General features: G+C 45.0%; 1 protein-coding gene across 1 annotated transcript in view; it reads right to left on the reverse strand.

Annotated features, from left to right (window-relative positions):
- The window catches only part of PLCB1 (phospholipase C beta 1), an 865,647-nt gene that overhangs the window by 127,956 nt on the left and 714,300 nt on the right, over positions 1–23,391 (reverse strand). The window contains exons 21-23 of the mRNA XM_069768815.1: positions 21,984–22,083; positions 14,305–14,409; positions 4,456–4,565 (exon numbers count right to left, since the gene is read on the reverse strand). Coding sequence (XP_069624916.1) covers positions 4,456–4,565; positions 14,305–14,409; positions 21,984–22,083 — 315 coding nt within the window. The remainder of the gene's footprint in view (positions 1–4,455; positions 4,566–14,304; positions 14,410–21,983; positions 22,084–23,391) is intronic.

Genomic DNA, 23,391 nt, shown 5'->3' on the forward strand with positions numbered 1-23,391 from the left:
ATTGGGGCTCACAACCTAAATTCTCTATCGGTGTATCTTTGGAGCGTGGGACGAAACCCAAGAGGAGAACATGCAAACTCCTCGTAGATGTTGTCCTTGGGATTTGTACCCAAGACCGCAGCGCTGGGATGCTGCAGTGCTAATCAGGGAGGCGTTGGACTATTTTTTGTACATCCTGTGATATAAATTGGCGACTATCATCTCCAGATTATACTTGACTTAGGCCTGCGAAGGGCATTCTTCATACACACTGTGGGTCTATGTGGAAGGAGGCTCATCTGGACCTTTTTTCTCAGGTTAGACTTTCTGGTTGATCACGTGTCGGTTCGCGATCACATACAAGGCCCATGTTTGTGGCAAGCACTCATGTAGCAGCATTAAGAGCCCATCATGCTCCACATTTAGGGCAACAATTTCTCACTTTTCTTTTCTAAAGAAAGGTCAGAGATGAATAACGTCCTCTTAAAATAGCATCTCCAGTGACAGGTGTCCTAGATCGGAGGGTCCTAGGAGACCGGTGTGAGTCAGGTTTAGTCTTATGCCCTCATTCACACTAATGTCCCCTGCACCAGGGCGGAAACATGGCATTTCTTGGAATAGATCTTTCCCAGCGTGTGAGCATTATCATCCCAGCGAATGTAGGTCAGACGCCAACATGTCATTTATAATTCACAGGAAAGTCAGAGTATTTTTATCCTTACAATTAAGAAAAGTCATTTCAGTGCAGACGACGGCTATTAAATCTCAATCTACAGCCGTGTGCGGGGGCGGACGGCACACTCACAATATATTATTTACTCTAAGCAGAGTCATGCAATCTGCATCCCTCCAGCTGCTACAGCCAGGCAAGAGTTCTATATACTGCTAATGGATGGCTAGTGTGGCCGGCTACTGCACTATATACTGCTAATGGGTGGCTAGCATGGCCGACTACTGTACTATATACTGCTAATGGACGGCTAGTGTGGCCGGCTACTGTACTATATACTGCTAATGGACGGCTAGCATGGCCGACTACTGTACTATATACTGCTAATGGACGGCTAGTGTGGCCGGCTACTGTACTATATACTGCTAATGGACGGCTAGCATGGCCGACTACTGTACTATATACTGCTAATGGGTGGCTAGCATGGCCGACTACTGTACTATATACTGCTAATGGGTGGCTAGCATGGCCGACTACTGTACTATATACTGCTAATGGACGGCTAGCATGGCCGACTACTGTACTATATACTGCTAATGGGTGGCTAGCATGGCCGACTACTGTACTATATACTGCTAATGGACGGCTAGTGTGGCCGGCTACTGTACTATATACTGCTAATGGACGGCTAGCATGGCCGACTACTGTACTATATACTGCTAATGGGTGGCTAGCATGGCCGACTACTGTACTATATACTGCTAATGGACGGCTAGTGTGGCCGGCTACTGTACTATATACTGCTAATGGACGGCTAGCATGGCCGACTACTGCACTATATACTGCTAATGGGTGGCTAGTGTGGCCGGCTACTGTACTATATACTGCTAATGGACGGCTAGCGTGGCCGACTACTGCACTATATACTGCTAATGGATGGCTAGTGTGGCCGGCTACTGTGCTATATACTGCTAATGGGTGGCTAGTGTGGCTGGCTACTGTACTATATACTGCTAATGGGTGGCTAGTGTGGCCGGCTACTGTACTATATACTGCTAATGGACGGCTAGTATGGTCGGGACGGGTACTGTAGCATATACTCCTAGTAAGTGACTAGTGTGGCAGGGTACTGTACTATATACTGCTAATGGGCGGCTAGCATGGCCGGACACTGTACCATACACTGCTAATGTGTGACTAGTGTGGCAGGGTACTGTACGATAAACTGCTATTAAGTGACTAGTGTGGCAGGGTACTGTACCATATACTCCTAGTAAGTGACTATTGTGGCAGGGTACTGTGCCATATACTCCTAGTAAGTAACTAGTGTGGCAGGGTACTGTGCGATAAACTGCTATTAAGTGAGTAGTGTGGCAGGGTACTGTACCATATACTCCTAGTAAGTGACTAGTGTGGCAGGGTACTGTACCATATACTCCTAGTAAGTGACTAGTGTGGCAGGGTACTGTGCCATATACTCCTAGTAAGTGACTAGTGTGGCAGGGTACTGTACCATATACTCCTAGTAAGTGAGTAGTGTGGCAGGGTATCGTACCATATACTCCTAGTATGTGACTAGTGTGGCAGGGTACTGTACCATATACTCCTAGTAAGTGACTAGTGTGGCAGGGTACTGTGCCATATACTCCTAGTAAGTGACCAGTGTGGCAGGGTATCGTACCATATACTCCTAGTATGTGACTAGTGTGGCAGGGTACTGTGCCATATACTCCTAGTAAGTGACTAGTGTGGCAGGGTACTGTACCATATACTCCTAGTAAGTGAGTAGTGTGGCAGGGTACTGTACATATACTCCTAGTAAGTGAGTAGTGTGGCAGGGTACTGTACCATATACTCCTAGTAAGTGACTAGTGTGGCAGGGTACTGTGCCATATACTCCTAGTAAGTGACTAGTGTGGCAGGGTACTGTACCATATACTCCTAGTAAGTGACTAGTGTGGCAGGGTACTGTACCATATACTCCTAGTAAGTGAGTAGTGTGGCAGGGTACTGTACCATATACTCCTAGTAAGTGACTAGTGTGGCAGGGTACTGTACCATATACTCCTAGTAAGTGACTAGTGTGGCAGGGTACTGTACCATATACTCCTAGTAAGTGACTAGTGTGGCAGGGTACTGTACATATACTCCTAGTAAGTGAGTAGTGTGGCAGGGTACTGTACCATATACTCCTAGTAAGTGACTAGTGTGGCAGGGTACTGTACATATACTCCTAGTAAGTGAGTAGTGTGGCAGGGTACTGTACCATATACTCCTAGTAAGTGAGTAGTGTGGCAGGGTACTGTACCATATACTCCTAGTAAGTGACTAGTGTGGCAGGGTATCGTACATATACTCCTAGTAAGTGAGTAGTGTGGCAGGGTACTGTACCATATACTCCTAGTAAGTGAGTAGTGTGGCAGGGTACTGTACATATACTCCTAGTAAGTGAGTAGTGTGGCAGGGTACTGTACCATATACTCCTAGTAAGTGAGTAGTGTGGCAGGGTACTGTACCATATACTCCTAGTAAGTGAGTAGTGTGGCAGGGTACTGTACCATATACTCCTAGTAAGTGAGTAGTGTGGCAGGGTACTGTACCATATACTCCTAGTAAGTGACTAGTGTGGCAGGGTACTGTACCATATACTCCTAGTAAGTGAGTAGTGTGGCAAGGTACTGTACCATATACTCCTAGTAAGTGAGTAGTGTGGCAGGGTACTGTACCATATACTCCTAGTAAGTGACTAGTGTGGCAGGGTACTGTACCATATACTCCTAGTAAGTGACTAGTGTGGCAGGGTACTGTACCATATACTCCTAGTAAGTGACTAGTGTGGCAGGGTACTGTACCATATACTCCTAGTAAGTGACTAGTGTGGCAGGGTACTGTACCATATACTCCTAGTAAGTGACTAGTGTGGCAGGGTACTGTACCATATACTCCTAGTAAGTGACTAGTGTGGCAGTGTACTGTACCATATACTCCTAGTAAGTGACTAGTGTGGCAGGGTACTGTACCATATACTCCTAGTAAGTGAGTAGTGTGGCAGGGTACTGTACCATATACTCCTAGTAAGTGACTAGTGTGGCAGGGTACTGTACCATATACTCCTAGTAAGTGAGTAGTGTGGCAGGGTACTGTACCATATACTCCTAGTAAGTGACTAGTGTGGCAGGGTACTGTACCATATACTCCTAGTAAGTGACTAGTGTGGCAGGGTACTGTACCATATACTCCTAGTAAGTGAGTAGTGTGGCAGGGTACTGTACCATATACTCCTAGTAAGTGACTAGTGTGGCAGGGTACTGTACCATATACTCCTAGTAAGTGACTAGTGTGGCAGGGTACTGTACCATATACTCCTAGTAAGTGACTAGTGTGGCAGGGTACTGTACCATATACTCCTAGTAAGTGACTAGTGTGGCAGGGTACCGTACCATATACTCCTAGTAAGTGACTAGTGTGGCAGGGTACTGTACCATATACTCCTAGTAAGTGACTAGTGTGGCAGTGTACTGTACCATATACTCCTAGTAAGTGAGTAGTGTGGCAAGGTACCGTACCATATACTCCTAGTAAGTGACTAGTGTGGCAGTGTACTGTACCATATACTCCTAGTAAGTGACTAGTGTGGCAAGGTACCGTACCATATACTCCTAGTAAGTGACTAGTGTGGCAGGGTACTGTACCATATACTCCTAGTAAGTGAGTAGTCTGTCTGCGTTCTTACTTAAGGCCTGATGGGAAAAGTGCGAGTAATGAGCACTTGCGCTCACGACTACTTATGTGTGGTAGTGCTTTACCTCTTTCTTCACCTCTTCTTCATCCTCCAGTGTGAGGGCAGCCAGCTGTCTTGATCTCTGTTCCATCAAGTTGACATATTTAATTGGATTTGACAAGGCTTCAATCACATCTGCAGGAACAGAATACAGACAGAATCCACATTAAGGCCATGTTCACAGGATGCAACTGCTTTGTCATTTTTGTTGCAATTTTCTGAGTTTTTGGAAAATTGCAGGAAAAAGTTCAACAACCAATGTAGAATGTGAACATGGCCATCATGACATTTCTCAAGGCTCAATTTTCAACCTGAATATGACAAAGATTGGGGTAATATATGAGGCTATTATGTGCAACATCAATATGGTTTCTCCATGTATGCTGCATTAACACAAATATTGTATCACATCAGTGTGCCAGATAGATAACCTAAAAGATTGAGGTCATAATAATGTACAGCCAGGCCTGTTCAGTGTGTAATATCTGTAATACACAAATGTCTTCCCAGAAACATGAACGCATGAGGACATTAAACACACACACACATATATATATATATATGCAGCGCCCCAGAGATCTGGTCGTTGCAGTAACGTCGCTCTGCCACTAAGGGGAGTGATGGTACGTCTGATGGCACTAAAGGAGTTCTACTGACCAGGTATCACCAAGCACACACTACACTTCACACTCCGGCCACTAGGGGGAGCAAAAGGCTTATTTTCTGGGCCACTTCTCACATTGGTAAAACTAGGGGTCGGACAGGAAGTTAGGCAGAACGAGACCTGGGAGAGCTCCAGGGAGGACCTGTCAGAACTGGGAAATCTGGCAGGTACCTAGCGAAAGGACAGATTGTTACGGAACCGCGCCTGCACTACCTTGCGGCGGTATTCTAAGAAAGAGACAAGAAAGGAAGGATATTGTGGAACAGTGAGAAACGAGATCAGCACAAAGGAGATCCGGTAGGAGTCGTGCCCCGAGAACGGCAACATCTTACTGAGGCGCATAGTCGGTGGCCGGAGCACCGAAGAAGTAACAGTCTCCACGCATTACTTCAAACAGCGGCAGGACAGTTAATTACAGGTTGGCTGTCTACCATACAACACCTAAGAAGGACATAGGAGCCAATCGTGGGAGAGGGGCGACACTAGGGTTCCAGAATAACTCCAGGCCTACATGTCATAAAGGTGCGTCCTAGCCATAACATACCTGGGGGACGGAGAAGAGAAAGATCTAGAACGAACGAGAACAGAAGTTGTGAGGACTATCCTGAATGCTCAGCAGGGAAGCACTACAACACACAGGCGCTAGTGGGTAGACACTGATTTCCACCTGCAAAGGGAACTCTGGATGTGCCTTCGGACCGGCCGGTCTCAGACAGCCCTGTTGAAAGTGCCCTGGATTGAGGATCCTGAAACCTTCAGTAAAAGGTAAAGAAACTGAACCCTGTGTCCTCGTTATTCCTCGCACTACGCCCCATCACTCTTTATTGGACGCCCCTTAGCAGGGTCACAGACCGGGTCCAGCCACCGTGACAACCCCAGAACTGAGACAGAAAGGACCGGTACCAAGTAACCTGTGGCCCTGTGTCTGGGGGTGATCCATGATCCATATATATATATATATATATATACTGTGTGTATATATATATATATATATATATATATATATATATTTTATACATGTACGTGTGTTCATATATATGAAATATTTGGAGATATATCTAATATATAATTGCCTAGAATACTACTTCCTGCAATTTGTGCCAACTTCCGTGGCTTTGTCCGGAGCTAATGTCCGGAGCTAATGTCCGGAGCTAATGTCCGGAGATTAATTGCCTAGAATACTACTTCCTGCAATTTGTGCCAACTTCCGTGGCTTTGTCCGGAGCTAATGTCCGGAGCTAATGTGCGGAGATAATGTCCAGAGATAATGTCCGGAGCTAATGTCCGGAGCTAATGTCCGGAGCTAATGTCCGGAGCTAATGTCCGGAGATAAGTGACGTCAACAGTGTCCAGTGTCTGATTGGTTGCCGCCTGCTGCGAGCGACCAATCAGAAACGTGCCGTACTGTGACACACTCCGCCCGCCATTTTGGTGTGATTTTTGAATTTTTACCTCACAGCAAGTTTCTACTGCGTGGAGGCGGGCCCAGTGACGTTGCTCTTCAAGCTCCTGCCGAATTTCGTCAAAAAAATGATAATACCATTTACCAAAACTATATATATTTAGTTGTGAAGTGGTTCAGTGACATTTTCACACCAATTTTGAACTTTTGTTTGTTTTCTCCATATACTGCCTATTATTCACTGACTGTTATACTGAGAGACTGCCGTTTATTAACCTCTTCTAAGAATTGTCAAGAGCTGGTGAGTGCAGCCATTTTTTGTTCTTTCTTACTATTATTTATTAATTGTATTATTCTTACATTTGAATAAATAAAGTATATATGGATTCTAGACTCCCGATTCTTTAGAATCGGGCTGCCATCTAGTACTATATAATTGTCTAAGGGTCACTTCCGTCTGTCTGTCCTGGAAATCCGTGACGGGCACAGTCCGGCTGATAAGTCCCTCCCTACTTCCCAGCAGTCAGTGCCCGCTCCATACTCCCCTCCAGTCAGCGCTCATACAAGGTTAATAGCAGCGTTAGCGGACCGCGTTATGCCGCGGTGTAACGCAGTTCGTTAACGCTGCTATTAACCCTGTCTGACCAACTTTTTACTATTGATGCTACCTTTGCAGCATCAATAGTAAAAAGATCTAATGTTAAAAATAATTAAAAAAAAAATTGTTATATACTCACCCTGCGGCGTCCCCCCGGATCCAGAACAGGCCTTTCCCACTCCTCGCGATGCTTCAGTGACCGCTCCATGCATTGCGATCTCGCGAGATGATGACGTGCGGTCTCACGAGACCGCTACGTCATCATCTTGCGAGACCGCAATGCACTCTTGGGACCGGAGCGTCGCGAGGAGCATCGGTAAACGCCTCGCCTGGATCCGGGGGGACGCCACAGGGTGAGTATATAACTATTTTTTATTTTAATTCTTTTTTTTAACAGGGATATGATGCCTACATTGCTATATACTACATGGGCTGTGCTATATACTACGTCAGCTGTGCAATATACTGCGTGGCTGTGCTACATACTACGTGTGCTGTGCAATATACTACGTGGCTGTGCTATATACTATGTGGGCTGTGCAATATACTACGTGGGCAGTGCAATATACTACATGGGCTGTGCAATATAATATGTGGGCTGTGCAATACACTACATGGGCTGTGCAATACACTACATGGGCTGTGCAATACACTACGTGGGCTGTGCAATATAATATGTGGGCTGTGCAATACACTACATGGGCTGTGCAATACACTACGTGGGCTGTGCAATACACTACGTGGGCTGTGCAATACACTACGTGGCTGTGCAATATACTACGTGGCTGTGCTATATACTACGTGGGCTGTGTTATATAGTACAGACCAAAAGTTTGGACACACCTTCTCATTTAAAGATTTTTAAAGCTCATCAAGAGAATGCCAAGAGTGTGCAGAGCAGTCATCAAAGCAAAAGGTGGTTACTTTGAAGAACCTAGAATGTAAGACATAATTTCAGTTGTTTCACACTTTTTTGTTAAGTATATAATTCCACATGTGTTAATTCATAGTTTTGATGCCTTCAGTGTGAATGTATAATTTTCATAGTTATGAAAATGCAGAAAAATCTTTAAATGAGAAGGTGTGTCCAAACTTTTGGTCTGTACTGTATACTACGTGGCTGTACAATATACTACTTGGGCTGTGTTATACACTACTTGGGCTGTGTTATACACTACGTGGGCTGTGTTATACACTACGTGGGCTGTGTTATACACTACGTGGGCTGTGTTATACACTACGTGGGCTGTGTTATACACTACGTGGGCTGTGTTATATACTGCGTGCGTGGGCTGTTATATACTACGTGGGCTGTGTTATACACTACGTGGGCTGTGTTATATACTGCGTGTGTGTGGCTGTTATATAGTACGTGAGCTGTGTTATATGCTAAGTGGGCTGTTATACACTCCTTGGGCTGTGCAATATACTACGTGGCTGTGCAATATACGACGTGGCTGTGCTATGTACTAGGTGTCTGTGCTATTTACTATGTGGGCTGTTATTTACTACGTGGCTGTGCTATATACTACGTGGCCGCCTGCGAACAATCAGTGACAGGCGCAGTCCGGCCGCAAATTGGCGTGGGATTTGAACCACGCTTCGCTAATTGGTCACGCCCGGCTGGCTGAATCCTGTGTATTCAATGTATTATTCGGAAATCTTCATTAACTACATACATATTCTAGAATACCCGCTGCGTTAGAATCGGGCTACCATCTAGTCTATATATATAACTGTCTAAGGGGTACTTCCGTCTGCCTGTCTGTAATGGAAATCCCGCGTCGCTGATTGGTCTCGCCAGCTGTCTGTCCTGGCTGCCGCGACCAATCAGCGACGCGCACACTCAGGCCGAGAATTAGTCCCTCCCTTCCGTCCAGTCAGAATCTGGCGGCCGCTCCATACTCCCGTCCAGTCACCGCTCACAAAGGGTTAATGCCAGCGTTAATGAACCGCGTAATGCTGTGGGTAACGCACTCCGTTAACGCTGCTATTAACCCTGTGTGTCCCCAACTTTTTACTATTGATGCTGCCTATGCAGCATCAATAGTAAAAAGATCTTATGTTAAAAATAATTTTAAAAAAACAAACCTGCTATTCTCACCTTCCATCATCCGACGATGCGCTCGTGCCTGCCGCCATCTTCCGTTCCCAGACCGCTAAGTCATCTGGGTAATTTCGCAATGCATCCTGGGAACGAAAGATGGCGGCAGCCGCGCGAGCATCAGCTCTGCTTCACTGGACCCCGGCGGGTGAGTATATCACTATTTTTTATTTTAATTACACAGTGAATGGCCGGGCCCGGGCGTAGTGATTTATGTAGACACAAAAACACACAGAGAGGTCAAAAATACTCTGTTGTAAAAAAGTCACAGTAAATAAGCAAGTGCTAGTCAAAAAATGAAAAAAATACAGGGTATTTAGTTAATACGTTTTTTTTGCAAAAAATGTATGTTAAGCTGCTCCACCAATCGCCAAGGTATACCCATAATAGAGCAGTCCCATCTAATGTATATACCGTATTTTTCGGACTATAAGACGCACCGGACTATAAGGCGCACCCAGGTTTTAGAGGTGGAAAACAGGGGAAAAAATATTTGAAGCAAAAAAATGTGGTAAAATATTTAATAACATACTATTATATATAATAACACCACATATAATAGTATGTTATTATGTTGGAAGCTGCGGGACCAGTGTGGTGTCTGTACAGCACTATATGAAGATGCTGGAGGGTGAGTATAAGAATTGGGGTACAGGGCTTATATTTAAAGCACCACTCCAGCACTGAAAAATAACACTGGAATGCTGCTTTAAAATCCAATGGGAGAACTATAACTCCCAGCATGTCCTGCAGATCCTATGACATGCTGGGAGTTATAGTTCACTAAAGAAGTGGCAGAGTGCTTTATTGTGTTTTGGAAAGACTAACCTCTTAATTGTGGCAGCCAGCCACACTGTGGTGATGTAAAAGCATCTCATGACTGCACACAGAGCCCTCCCTCTTGTTGCCTTTCCACAGCACAGGTAATGGAAGCCAGCAGATTCTAGTGTTGGAGTCTGAAGGACCTGTGATGATGTCAAGAAGAGGGAGGGCTCTGTGCTGTCATGTGATACTCCAGCCCGCCCATTTCTGACATCATCACAGGTCCTCCTTGAGCACACTGCACAGCACTCAGCTCCAGCCCAGGAAGGTACAGCGATCTCCTCTCCCCAGGACCCTGCTGCTGCTGCCTCCTCCTCCCCCGGACACACAGATCTCCCCAGCTGCTGCAGTAATCAGCACTGGGGAAGCCATGTGTGTCCCTGCTTAAGTGCAGTATTCATTTGCCTCTCCAGGCTCACTGCTCAGCTGATACGTGGGCGGGGAGTAGCTAATGAATATTCACTGCACTTAATCATCGGGACCACATGGTTTCCCCAGCACTGATTCCGGCAGCGGGGACATCCTGAAGTGGGATAACAGTGCAATCCCACTCACTGCTGCCCCCCTCCCCACATGCTACATCCGTACCATAAGATGCACCCACACTTTCCTCCCAAATTTGGAGGAAAAAAAGTGCGTCTTATGATCAGAAAAATACGGTAATCCCTATCTGATGTATTTAAAAACCTGATCATCTGTATAGTACCTGTATAAGCAGGGTTCAGAGAGAAAAAATATGTATTTTTTACTTCTCTGTGCGTTTTTGTGTCCTCAAGTTCTTTGGTGGTGTGAACAGGTTTCTACAGCAGCTTAACATACATATTAACTAAATACCCTGTATTTTTTTCATTTTTTGACTAGCACTTGCTTATTTACTGTGACTTTTTTACAACAGAGTATTTTTGACCTCTCTGTGCGTTTTTGTGTCTTCAAGTTCTTTGGTGGTGTGAACAGGTTTCTACAGACTTGTTCACTATGTAAGTAGCCCATGTGTTTTTGGTTCTATATAATTGTTCTCTTGTTTCTTCAAGACTGGGGAGTCCACCACTCCTCTGTAGGTCATTTGCATTGTAGCTGTTCCATCCTGCATATCCACATGTATATTTTCTCTCTCTGAACCCTGCTTATACAGGTACTGTACAGATGATCAGGTTTTTAAATACATCAGATAGGGATAATATACATTAGATATGACTGCTCTATTATGGGTATACCTTGGTGATTGGTGGAGCAGCTTAACATACATTTTTTGCAAAAAAAACGTATTAACTAAATACCCTGTATTTTTTCATTTTTTGACTAGCACTTGCTTATTTACTGTCACTTTTTTTACAACAGAGTATTTTTGACCTCTCTGTGCGTTTTTGTGTCTTCAAGTTCTTTGGTGGTGTGAACAGGTTTCTACAGACTTGTTCACTATGCAAGTAGCCCATGTGTTTTTGGTAGTGATCTATGTGTACGGTGGCCCCAGCTGTGCAGAGTAGTCATGTATCATATGAATCTGTATGGGACTATTTACTTCTATGGGCAGTGTTAGATACTATGTGGACTGTGCTATATATTACGTGGGCTGTGTTATAAACTGTGTGGCTGCTAGATACTGCGTGGGCTGTGTTATATACTACGTTGGCTGTGTTATTTACTGCGTGGCCTGTATTAACGCATCGGGTATTCTAGAATATGTATGTATATAGCAGCCACATAGTATATAGCACAGGCCACATAGTACTCCTATATACTACGTGGCCTGTGCTATATACTATGTGGCTGCTATATACATACATACATATTCTAGAATACCCGATGCGTTAGAATCGGGCCACCATCTAGTATATATATATAATCAATATATATAATCAGCATTTCAACCATATCATATATCACAAAACATTAGCTTTGAGATATATGTGGATAATATATATATATATATATATATATATATATATACTGTATATACATACGTATTAATTCTACTATTTTGTGATGGTCAAGACAGCTGAGAGGCTGAGCTGGTGTCGCCATCTTGTGGACAAATCACAAAGTTTTTTTATTTGCTGCTAGAGCCAGGATGTTGCATACAAGGATAAACTAACTGCTGGTAAACTAATGGCAGCATCTGTCCATCTGCTGTTAGTACTTGTGGTACCATGCAGTGTAATCCGCTGCTCAGAAATCCCCAATCCGACACTGCACGCCTGCACGCTAAATACAGTAGTGCTGCAGGAAAGAGTGCAGGTTTTCCAGCAGCTTGTGTCCAGTATATCCATCATGTACATGCAGGCTCCTTTGCAGAATTTGGTGCCGATTTTGCCCTTTTCCACTACAAAGAGTTAAATCTGTTCTGAATCTTCAGAAAGATGTGAAATGCTGCTGATCTAAAAATCCACATGGCAGCTCAATTTACCCAGCGAAACTATCCGCAATGTGTAGGATGAGATTTGCTGAAACCTCATTTACTTAGCTTGTACTATATTACACTGCAGATGTTCTAGGGGGGAAATCCTCACAATGTGTGCACTTAGCCTTTTACACCTAACAAACGCCATCAATCTAGTGTTTTCATTGCTTTACCGAGCTACATTGTTGCCGCTTTTTATTTATTTAGATTGGTAAAATGCATCTTTTCTCTGGAGAGTTAAATAATTTAGAGAAGTCAAAACAAATTAAAAAAAAGCCAAAAACACAGAAAGCACCAACAAAAAAGCTGTGTGTTTCTTTGACTTTCCTAAGCCCCGATAACAGGGTTTTTTTAAACGCAAAAATAATACTGCAAAAAATACCAAAGAAAAGAATCAAAATCAAACTACAAAATGCAGCATGAACTTCCATAATTAAAGTTAGCACAAATACTTTACTTATTCGGGGTCTTGGTCCTTCTCAGCCCTTGTTCACATTATGTCATATGACACATGGTAAGGTTTTGATACTTGAGGTTAGGACCCTTCCAAATAGGGTCACCGTGACGTGGTGGGATGGCTTTTACATTTTTTTTATCAAAATTATGTTAACTAAGTGTTATTTTCATGCACGGTTACTATTCATTTACTTTAGGGTCTTTGCTCATTTATTTCTATCATAGTGGCCAGTGTGAACAAGCGCCTACACGCTGCACATTCTGGCTCATTTCTTTAGGTTTTTGTTTCCTTTACTTATAAGCAGAGTTGAGTGAATATGTCCAGAATCTGTCGCCGAATATGAATTTGATACATTCATGCCATATTGGTACTCTATCCGTGCCGAATTTATGTTTGATGATCAGTTCCAAGCATATTCGGTCATTTCTGCGCTCATTGACTCCAATTACGTTAGGATGTACGGCGACTATTGGAAAAACAATATTTGCTGCGGATTGTAAGGCTAGGTTCACATTGCGTTAGGGCAGTCCGCTTAGTGCATAGCGCTACGGACTGCGCTAACGCAATGTCCCAAAAGGGATCGCGTTTGCCGATCCCGCTAGCGCAGATGCCCGATCTGCGCTAGCGAGGAACGGACCGCGAACGCTGCGAGCAGCGTTCGAGGTCCGTCACTCAAATGACGGCACATCGCTAGCGATGTATTCACCATTACAAGCAATGGCGGCGTTAACGGACTACGTTACACCGCGTTATGCCGCGGTGTAACGTAGTCCGTTAAACGGGTTCACATAACGTAATGTGAACCTAGCCTAATCGAGTGCTCAGCAACCATTCTGCTCCGTGCTTACAGCAGATCACACAGGATCCCAGCATTTACTTGTACGCGGGAAAACCGGATACATTTGCGGTAATGGTGAAGGGAAGCGACACAAGCTCTGTAATTCTTTATTAGAGCTCATGCACACCACCAATTTTCTCGGACGACTGCTACCTGTACTTTTCACTGATAGCATTTGTATCTATGATATTTTATGGGGCTGTGCACATGTCTCACGACTTTTTCTCGGACCGAGTGGTCCATGGAAAAAAACGGGGACATGTTTGATTTTGATCTGAGTGTCAGAGCAAAATCAGCAATGCAAGTCTATGGGTCCATGAAGAAAATAGGACCACAGTGGGATAACATCAGTGCAGTCCGATTTTCATGGACTGATAGAATGGAGAGGGTGGAGAAACTGATGCCACTGTGATAAAAAATGGAACAAAGTCTGATCAGAATAAACAGACTGTTTTTCTCGGCTGAGGAGGAAGCGGCTGGTGCCGCTGCCTTATGTGTAATCTCCTATTATAATTTACGTTTTTTTTACTGTCCTGATTCGCTGCACAATTTCCACTTTTCCACAACACAAACCCAACAGAGGATCCGTACCTGCGAATGTGTCGGGGACGTAATCCTTCACCTCTATGTACACGAAGATTGCCGGTAGAGTGAGTGGCACATTTTTCTCATTTCTCAGGCAGATGTAGTGATAACCTGGGGAGAAAAATGATTGATGTTTTATAAAGTTTGAAGAAAAGGCAGAGCTATGGAGAGAAATTTTTCTTTCTGTTATGAAAAACAGCAGCCGAGCCGCTTTGTGCTTTCAGATCTACATAATAGAAATACTGAAGCATCAATCACAAATAAATCCAGAGCACAATATTGTATTCTGAGGTTTCTTAAAGGGACACTAAACATAAAGTCTATTTCAAAACATTGTTAGCGTAATTAAAGGTGTTTCTGGGTGTTGGATAATGATATACTAAAAGTCTTTTCCTAAAATTAGATCAGATTAGTGGGCGCCCAACTCTCGGCTTTCCTACTGTTCAGCTGGTTCTGGTGAGCCTTGGCTATGTTTTATGGTTTATCAGGCACAGTGCTGTACATTCTGTAGTGGCCGTACCCGGCACTGCAGCTCTCTGTAGTCGAATCCTACTTAGGACTCTTTCACACATCCCTGTCTGCAGTACGTGAGGTGACAGTTTTCACATGTACCGGAGACACTGACACACGTAGACCCATTCAAATGAATGAGTCTGTGTATTTCCATGGACCGTGTGTCCATGTGCCCCACAAGTAGACATGTCCATTTTTGACCGTCCTTACGGGCAGCAAAACATCCCGCACACGTGCACACGGAGAACACAGATTGATATCATCCGTGTGACACGCATCGGTACCACGGAAAAAGCACTACAGTAAGCGCTGTTCCCCGGCGGCAGGTGCTGAAGATGGCTGTCATCATTCTCCCCTGCCCTGCCGACAATCGGTGCGAGCAGAAGAGAATGATGAGAATTAGGCTAGGGTCACATTGCGTTAGGGCAGTCCGTTTAGCGCATAGCGCTATGGACTGGGCTAACGCAATGTCCCAAAAGGGATTGCGTAGCCGATCCCGCTAGCGCAGATCCCCGATCTGCGCTAGTGAGGAACGGACCGCGAACGCTGCAAGCAGCGTTTGCCGTCCGTCACTCAAATGACGGCACATCGCTAGCGCACGCCCAATGTGGGCGTGCGCTAGCGATGCGTTCGCCATTACAGGCAATGGCGGCGTTAACGGACTACGTTACACCGCGTTATGCCGCGATATAACGTAGTCCGTTAAACGTGGTCACATAACGCAATGTGACCCTAGCCTTATATTGAAGTCAGAACATAGCCTAAATTAGAATTTTAAGGCTATGTTCACACGCTGCGGATTTTTCTGCGGATCTGCTGCGTTTCCGAAGCTGTGGGTCCGCAGTGGTTTCCCATGCGTTTACAGTACAATGTAAACCTATAAAAACCGCAATCCGCAGTGCACATGCTGCGGAAAAAAACACGCGGAAACGCAACGGTTTACATACCGCAGCATGTCAATTCTTTGTGCGGAATCTGCAGCGGTTTTACACCTGCTCCTTAATAGAAAACCGCAGGTGTAAAACTGCAGTGGAAACCGCACAAAATCCGCGGTAAATCCGTGATAAATCCGCAGCAAAAACGCAGTGTTTTTGCACTGCGGATTTATCAAATCCGCTGCGGAAAAATCCGCAGTGGACCATTCTACGTGTGCACATACCTTTACTCCCATCATCTGACACTTGCTGCCGCTAATAACAGTGAGAGCAGGAGCAGATGATCGGGGTATTCCTCAGCCGCTGCCTGCAATATAACAAAATAAACAAATGAAAAGTCCGACGTGGGCTACCCCCTATTTTCTTTAACCATTAACCTCATTCATCAGCTTCAGGAAGGTTGGTTATCAAGAATAGAGGGCTCCCCATGCTGTTATTTAAATAAATAATCTTAAAAAATGGCGTGGGGTCCCCCCATTTTTGACAACCAACCTTGCTAAAACTCACAGCTGGGGGCTGGTATTCTCAGGCTGGTAAGGGGCCATTGATATAGGCCCCCCAGCCTAAAAACAGCAGTCTGCAGGGGATGTCAAGGGAGAATGTCAGGGGAGAAAGATGACAGCCGTCTTCAGCACCTGCCGCTGGGGAACAGCGCTTACTATAGCGCTTCTACCCTGACGTTCGTCCGTGTGATACTGATACGGCACACAGTTCCCACATGTGTGCCGCACGTGTTACACATACGGACACACAGACAAGGATATCTCCAGTACCAGAAATATCAGGATGTGTGAAACCGGCCTTAAAGGTAATATGTCACCAGATTTTTGCCACTTAATCAGAGGGAAGCATAATGCAGAGACAGAGGCGCTGATGAAAGTGAAGTATCACTTACTGGGCTGCTGAGTGTAGTTTTTATAAAATCAATGTTCTAGTCCTCCGTCACATGTCATGGTGATGTTGATAGCTTGGGATGGAACAATATCTCTGACCCCTTCCCAGGCTATTAATATCAAATCACAGCTGTCTGTTTAGCCTTTGCTGGTTTGAATTTATCATTTTTTTATTGGGTTCCCTCATAAATTCACCAGGTAAGGCTAGAAAACAGCTGTGAGCTGTTATTAATAGCCTGGGAAGATTTTGACACATTGTCCCTTGTCCCAGACTGCTAACATCATTTCCCTCTGATGGTTATGAAAACTACGCGGGAGCTCACGCCATTTTTTAAATGTAATTCTTTATTTTACACAAGAGGGACAGAGCTGCTCCTGAATACAACTCCCATCATTGTCTCCTGGTCATGCTGATTTCAGGGAGACAAAGGGAATGATGAGAGCTGCACATGTTACACGGATGTCATCAGTGTTCTCGTGTGCAGCACGCATTTTGCCCATTCTGCTAAGAAACTTACATGTCTACGGGGGGGTTTTATACGTGTGAAAAACCTAACATGTGCGCACCACCATTGAATACAATGTTAGTATTTGTGGCCCTAAACACGGATCGCATATGGACACAAAAAATGGATGTGTGAAGGAGGCCTTATCAGCAGGAGATTATCACTGGAGGACTAGTAAACCTGCTGCTGGGTAGTCCTCCATATTCATAAGCTCAGAATAACCCCGCCCCCAGGACGGATTGAGAGGTTTCTGTGTACATTTACATGGGCAGAAAGCTGTCAATCAGTGGTGAGGGTTATACAGAGCTGAACATTCAGATACTTGGTAGATCGGCAGACGAGAAAGCAGTGATTTTATCAAAATGACCACAAGGAGCTCAATAAGCAAAACATTGCTGGAATCAGGGTCTCTGCCTCTACATCATGCTGCTCTTAGATGGAGGAACAAAGATCTGGTGGCAGATTCCCTTTAAGTGAAATAAACTGAGTCTGAGCTGAAAAACCAGGTACAGTCACAACAATGTATGGCGTCCAACTGGTGCACAATGAAGGGCACAAGGCACCTAGTGGAAGACCATTGCCAGTGCCACTTCATGATTAGTGGGAGTGGTGAGTGTTGGACACTCAGGGTATGTGCACATGTCAGGTTTTCTTGCAGAAATTTCCTGAAGAAAACCGGAAATTTTCTGCAAGAAATCCGCATTTTTTTTGTGTTTTTTTTTCCCGTTTTTTTTAGCATTTTGCAAGCGTAATTAGCTTGCAGAATGCTAAAGTTTTCCAAGCGATCTGTAGCGTCGCTTGGAAAACTGACTGACAGGTTGGTCACACTTGTCAAACATAGTGTTTGACAAGTGTGACCAACTGTTTACTATAGATGCTGCCTATGCACATCAATAGTAAGAGATAGAATGTTTAAAAATAATAAAAAAAATAAAAAAAAAGGTTATACTCACCTGCAGACAGATGATCTCCTCAGCGGCGTCCGTTCCTATAGATGGTGTGTGTGTGCAGGACCTTCGATGACGTCATGGTCACGTGAGCGGTCACATGAGCAGTCACGCGACCAATCACAAGACGGCGACGTCATAGCAGGTCCTTCACACAGAGCATCTATAGGAATGGAAGCGGCAGCGTGCACCGCTGAGAGGCGGGAAGACACCGAGGCCATCAGAGGGTGAGTATATGACTATTTTTTATTTTAATTCTTTTTTTTTTTACCAATTATATGGTGCCCAGTCCGTGGAGGAAAGTCTCCTCTCCTCCACCCTGGGTACCAACCGCACATAATCTGCTTACTTCCCGCATGGTGTGCACAGCCCCATGCAGAAAGTAAGCAGATCAATGCACTCCGAGGTGTGCGGAATCCCCGCAATTCTGCAAATTTAATGAACATGTTGCTTTTTTTTCCGCAATGCGATTTTTTCGCGGAAAAAAATGCAACATTTGCACTAGAAATGCGGAATACACTTTAAATAATAGGAGGCATATATAAGCGTTTCTTCGCGTTTTTATCACGTTTTTATAGTGAAAAAACGGGTAAAAACAGGAAAAATACTGAACGTGTGCACATGGCCTCAATGGTCTGATATTGACCTATCATAATGATAGATAATTAATACCATGCTCCTGGAAAACCCCTTTAAATGCAGTATTGATTCCTGTTGAACCATACCAGCTTACTACATTATTCTTTTATAATATGACTGTCAGGAAGTTTATAGCCATAGCTGCCCCCATGAGTAATCTCCTATAACCTCAGTCTCCCCAATTCTCACAAATATTTACATAGATATGTGTGAATGATATAGGCAGCACTTTTTCTAAATGTTATATTGAATTGAAAGCTCCATACAAGGGGTCCTCCTCCTCCTGGACTTGTCTTCTGCCTTTGGCACTGTGGACCACTCCCTTCTGCTACAGACCCTCTCATCTCTTGGCATCACAGATTTGGCCCTATCCTGGATCTCGTCATATCTGACAGACCGAACATTCAGTGTCTCCCTCCCCCACACCACCTCCTCATTCCACCCCCTGTCTGTCGGTGTTCCTCAAGGCTCTGTTCTAGGACCCCTACTCTTCTCCATCTACACCTTCGGCCTGGGACAGCTCATAGAATCCCACGGTTTACAATATCATCTCTACACCGATGACACGCAGATCTACCTATCCGGACCTGACCTCACCTCCTTACTCACCAAAACCCCGCACTGTCTCTCTGCTATCTCGGCCTTCTTTTCTGCTCGCTTTATAAAACTGAACATGGACAAAACATACCACAGCTCCTGGGCAGGGGAAGAAGACAATACTGACATTACAGCAGAGGATACATTTTGTGAGGTAAAATATTTTTTAAAAACTCCACTGTGATCCTCTGCCGGAATGTCAGTATTGTCTTTTGCCCCGAAGATGTGCTATGCTCCGTACACGGTCAGACACAGACAATTTTTAAAATGAACTTTCGTTCGTGGGAAAACCCCTTTAATGTGACGGCTTCCTCTGCCTGTAGACACGTCGCTCATCTGCCGCCAGGATCAGCCGAATGATTCACTGCACCTACGCGTAATTCACACAGGCGCAGTAAATCAGATTGCCGCCATCTTTGTGCAGACAGATAGCGGCGGTCACATTAAAACTGTGCATGCGCTCCTCCTGTACAAAGATGGCGACAGTCAGTGAATCATTCGGCTGATCCCGGCGGTGGCGTATTCGCGACGGTGTTCCGCTGGTGGTACCGCGCAAGAGGCTGCGTGAGTGTGGTGCATATAGAGTGTTTGAGTGTGATGCGTACAGTGTATAATGTGTGTGAGTGTGGTGCCTACAGCGTATAGAGTGTGTGAGTGTGGTGCGTACAGCGTATAGAGTGTGAGAGTGTGGTGTGAACAGCGTATAGACTGTGTGAGTGTGGTGCGTACAGCGTATAGTGTGTGTGAGCGTGGTGCGTACAGCGTATAGAGTGTGTGAGTGTGGTGCGTACAGCATATAGAGTGTGTGAGTGTGGTGCGTACAGCGTATAGAGTGTGTGAGTGTGGTGCGTACAGCGTATAGAGTGTGTGAGTGTGGTGCGTACAGCGTATAGAGTGTGTGAGTGTGGTGCGTACAGCGTATAGAGTGTGTGAGTGTGGTGCGTACAGCGTATAGAGTGTGTGAGTGTGGTGCGTACAGCGTATAGAGTGTGTGAGTGTGGTGCGTACAGCATATAGAGTGTTTGAGTGTGGTGCGTACAGCGTATAGAGTGTTTGAGTGTGGTGCGTACAGCGTATAGAGTGTGAGAGTGTGGTGTGAACAGCGTATAGACTGTGTGAGTGTGGTGCGTACAGCGTATAGTGTGTGTGAGTGTGGTGCGTACAGCGTATAGAGTGTGTGAGTGTGGTGCATACAGCATATAGAGTGTGTGAGTGTGGTGCGTACAGTGTATAGAGTGTGTGAGTGTGGTGCGTACAGCGTATAGAGTGTGTGAGTATGGTGCGTACAGCGTATAGAGTGTGTGAGTGTGGTGCGTACAGCGTATAGAGTGTGTGAGTGTGGTGCGTACAGCGTATAGAGTGTGTGAGTGTGGTGCGTATAGAGTGTGTGAGTGTGGTGCGTACAGTGTATAGAGTGTGTGAGTGTGGTGCGTACAGCGTAGAGAGTGTGTGAGTGTGGTGCGTACAGTGTATAGAGTGTGTGAGTGTGGTGCGTATAGAGTGTGTGAGTGTGGCGTGTACAGCATATAGTGTGTGTGAGTGTGGTGCATACAGCGTATAGTGTGTGTGAGTGTGGTGCGTACAGCGTATAGAGTGTGTGAGTGTGGTGCGTACAGTGTATAGTGTGTGTGAGTGTGGTGCGTACAGCGTATAGAGTGTGTGAGTGTGGTGCGTACAGTGTATAGAGTGTGTGAGTGTGGTGCGTACAGTGTATAGTGTGTGTGAGTGTGGTGCGTACAGCGTATAGAGTGTGTGAGTGTGTGAGTGTGGTGCGTACAGCGTATAGAGTGTGTGAGTGTGGTGCGTACAGTGTATAGTGTGTGTGAGTGTGGTGCATACAGCGTATAGAGTGTGTGAGTGTGGTGCGTACAGCGTATAGAGTGTGTGAGTGTGGTGCGTACAGCGTATAGAGTGTGTGAGTGTGGTGCGTACAGCGTATAGAGTGTGTGAGTGTGGTGCGTACAGCGTATAGAGTGTGTGAGTGTGGTGCGTACAGCGTATAGAGTGTGTGAGTGTGGTGCGTACAGCGTATAGAGTGTGTGAGTGTGGTGCGTACAGTGTATAGAGTGTGTGAGTGTGGTGCGTACAGCGTATAGAGTGTGTGAGTGTGGTGCGTACAGCGTATAGAGTGTGTGAGTGTGGTGCGTACAGCGTATAGAGTGTGTGAGTGTGGTGCGTACAGTGTATAGAGTGTGTGAGTGTGGTGCGTACAGCGTATAGAGTGTGTGAGTGTGGTGCGTACAGTGTATAGAGTGTGTGAGTATGGTGCGTACAGCGTATAGAGTGTGTGAGTGTGGTGCGTACAGCGTATAGAGTGTGTGAGTGTGGCGTGTACAGCATATAGTGTGTGTGAGTGTGGTGCATACAGCGTATAGTGTGTGTGTGTGTGGTGCGTACAGCGTATAGAGTGTGTGTGTGGTATGACGGTGTTCCGCTGGTGGTACCGCGCAATAGGTTGGTACCAGCAACAGTTTTCATATTGGGACACCCATCACTTGGGTGTCCCAATATGGCAGTCGGTGAACTTCCTCTGATGGGAATTCTGGGATACGGTGACATCTGGACAGAACAGGGAATGAAAACATTACATGGCAATTATATAAATAGATTAATTGAATGGAGAGAAAAAATAAAGTCAATGTATAATATCCTTACCTGGACGGATCGCAGAAACAGGTAATATCCGGTGACCAATGAATTTCCCTCCTTCTTCATATGCCGATATTCTCAGACATGCCAGGGAGGGAAGCACTACCTAATGGAAACACAAGCACACTGAAGTAAATGACATGACTTATGGTACAAATGTATGGATCAAATTACTTTAACCCTTACCAACCTCCGCCATACTATTACTGTGGAGGTCGGATCCTCTGCTTTGATGTGGGCTCCGGCGGTGAGCCCGCATCAAAGCCGGGACATGTCACCTGTTTTGAACAGCTGACATGTGTCCGCAATAGCGGCGGGTGAAATCGCGATTCACCTGCCGCTATTAACTAGTTATATGCCGCAGTCAAATGCTGACAGCTGCATTTAACCGGCGCTTCCGGCCCCGCGGCCGGGAATGCTCGCATCGCCGACCCCTGTCACATGATCGGGGATCAGCGATGCGTCGGCATAGTAACCAGAGGTTACTGATGCCAGCTTGCTGTGAGCACCACCCTGTGGTCGGCACTCATAGCAAGCCTGCAATTCAGCTACATAGCAGCGATCTGATGATCGCTGCTATGTAGCAGAGCTAATCAGGCTATGCCAGCTTCTAGCCTCCCGTGGAGGCTATTGAAGCATGGCAAAAGTAAAAAAAAAAAAGTTTAAAAAAATGAAAAAATATAAAAGTTTAAATCACCCCCCTTTTCGCCTCATTTAAAATAAACAATGATATAAAAAAAAAACCTACACATATTTGGTATCGCTGCGTTCAGAATCGCCCGATCGATCAATAAAAAAAAGCATTAACCTGATCACTAAACAGCGTAGCGAGCAAAAATACAAAACGCCAGAATTACGTTTTTTTGGTCGCCGCACATTGCATTAAAATGCAATAACAGGCGATCAAAAGAATGTATCTGCACCAAAACGGTATCATTAAAAACGTCAGCTCGGCACGCAAAAAATAAGCCCTCACTCAACCCCAGATCGTGAAAAATGACACTACGGTTAACGGAAAATTGCGCTTTTTTTTTTTTAGCAAAGCTTGGAAATTTTTTTACCACTTAGATAAAACGTAACCTAGATATGTTTGGTGTCTATGAACTCGTAATGACCTGGGGAATCATAATGGCAGGTCAGTATTAGCATTTAGTAAACCTAGCAAAAAAAGCCAAACAAAAAACAAGTGTGGGATTGCACTTTTTTTGCAATTTCACCGCACTTGGAATTTTTTTCCCGTTTTCTAGTACACGACATGCTAAAAACCAATGATGTAGTTCAAATGTGCAACTTATCCCGCAAAAAACAAGCCCTCACATGGCCATATTGACGGAAAAATAAAAAAGTTATGGCTCTGGGAAGGAGGGGAGCGAAAAACAAGAACGGAAAAGGGTAAGGTCTTGAAGGGGTTAAT

The sequence above is a fragment of the Ranitomeya imitator genome, chromosome 5 (genome assembly GCF_032444005.1).
Source record: "Ranitomeya imitator isolate aRanImi1 chromosome 5, aRanImi1.pri, whole genome shotgun sequence".
Taxonomy (NCBI): domain Eukaryota; kingdom Metazoa; phylum Chordata; class Amphibia; order Anura; family Dendrobatidae; genus Ranitomeya; species Ranitomeya imitator.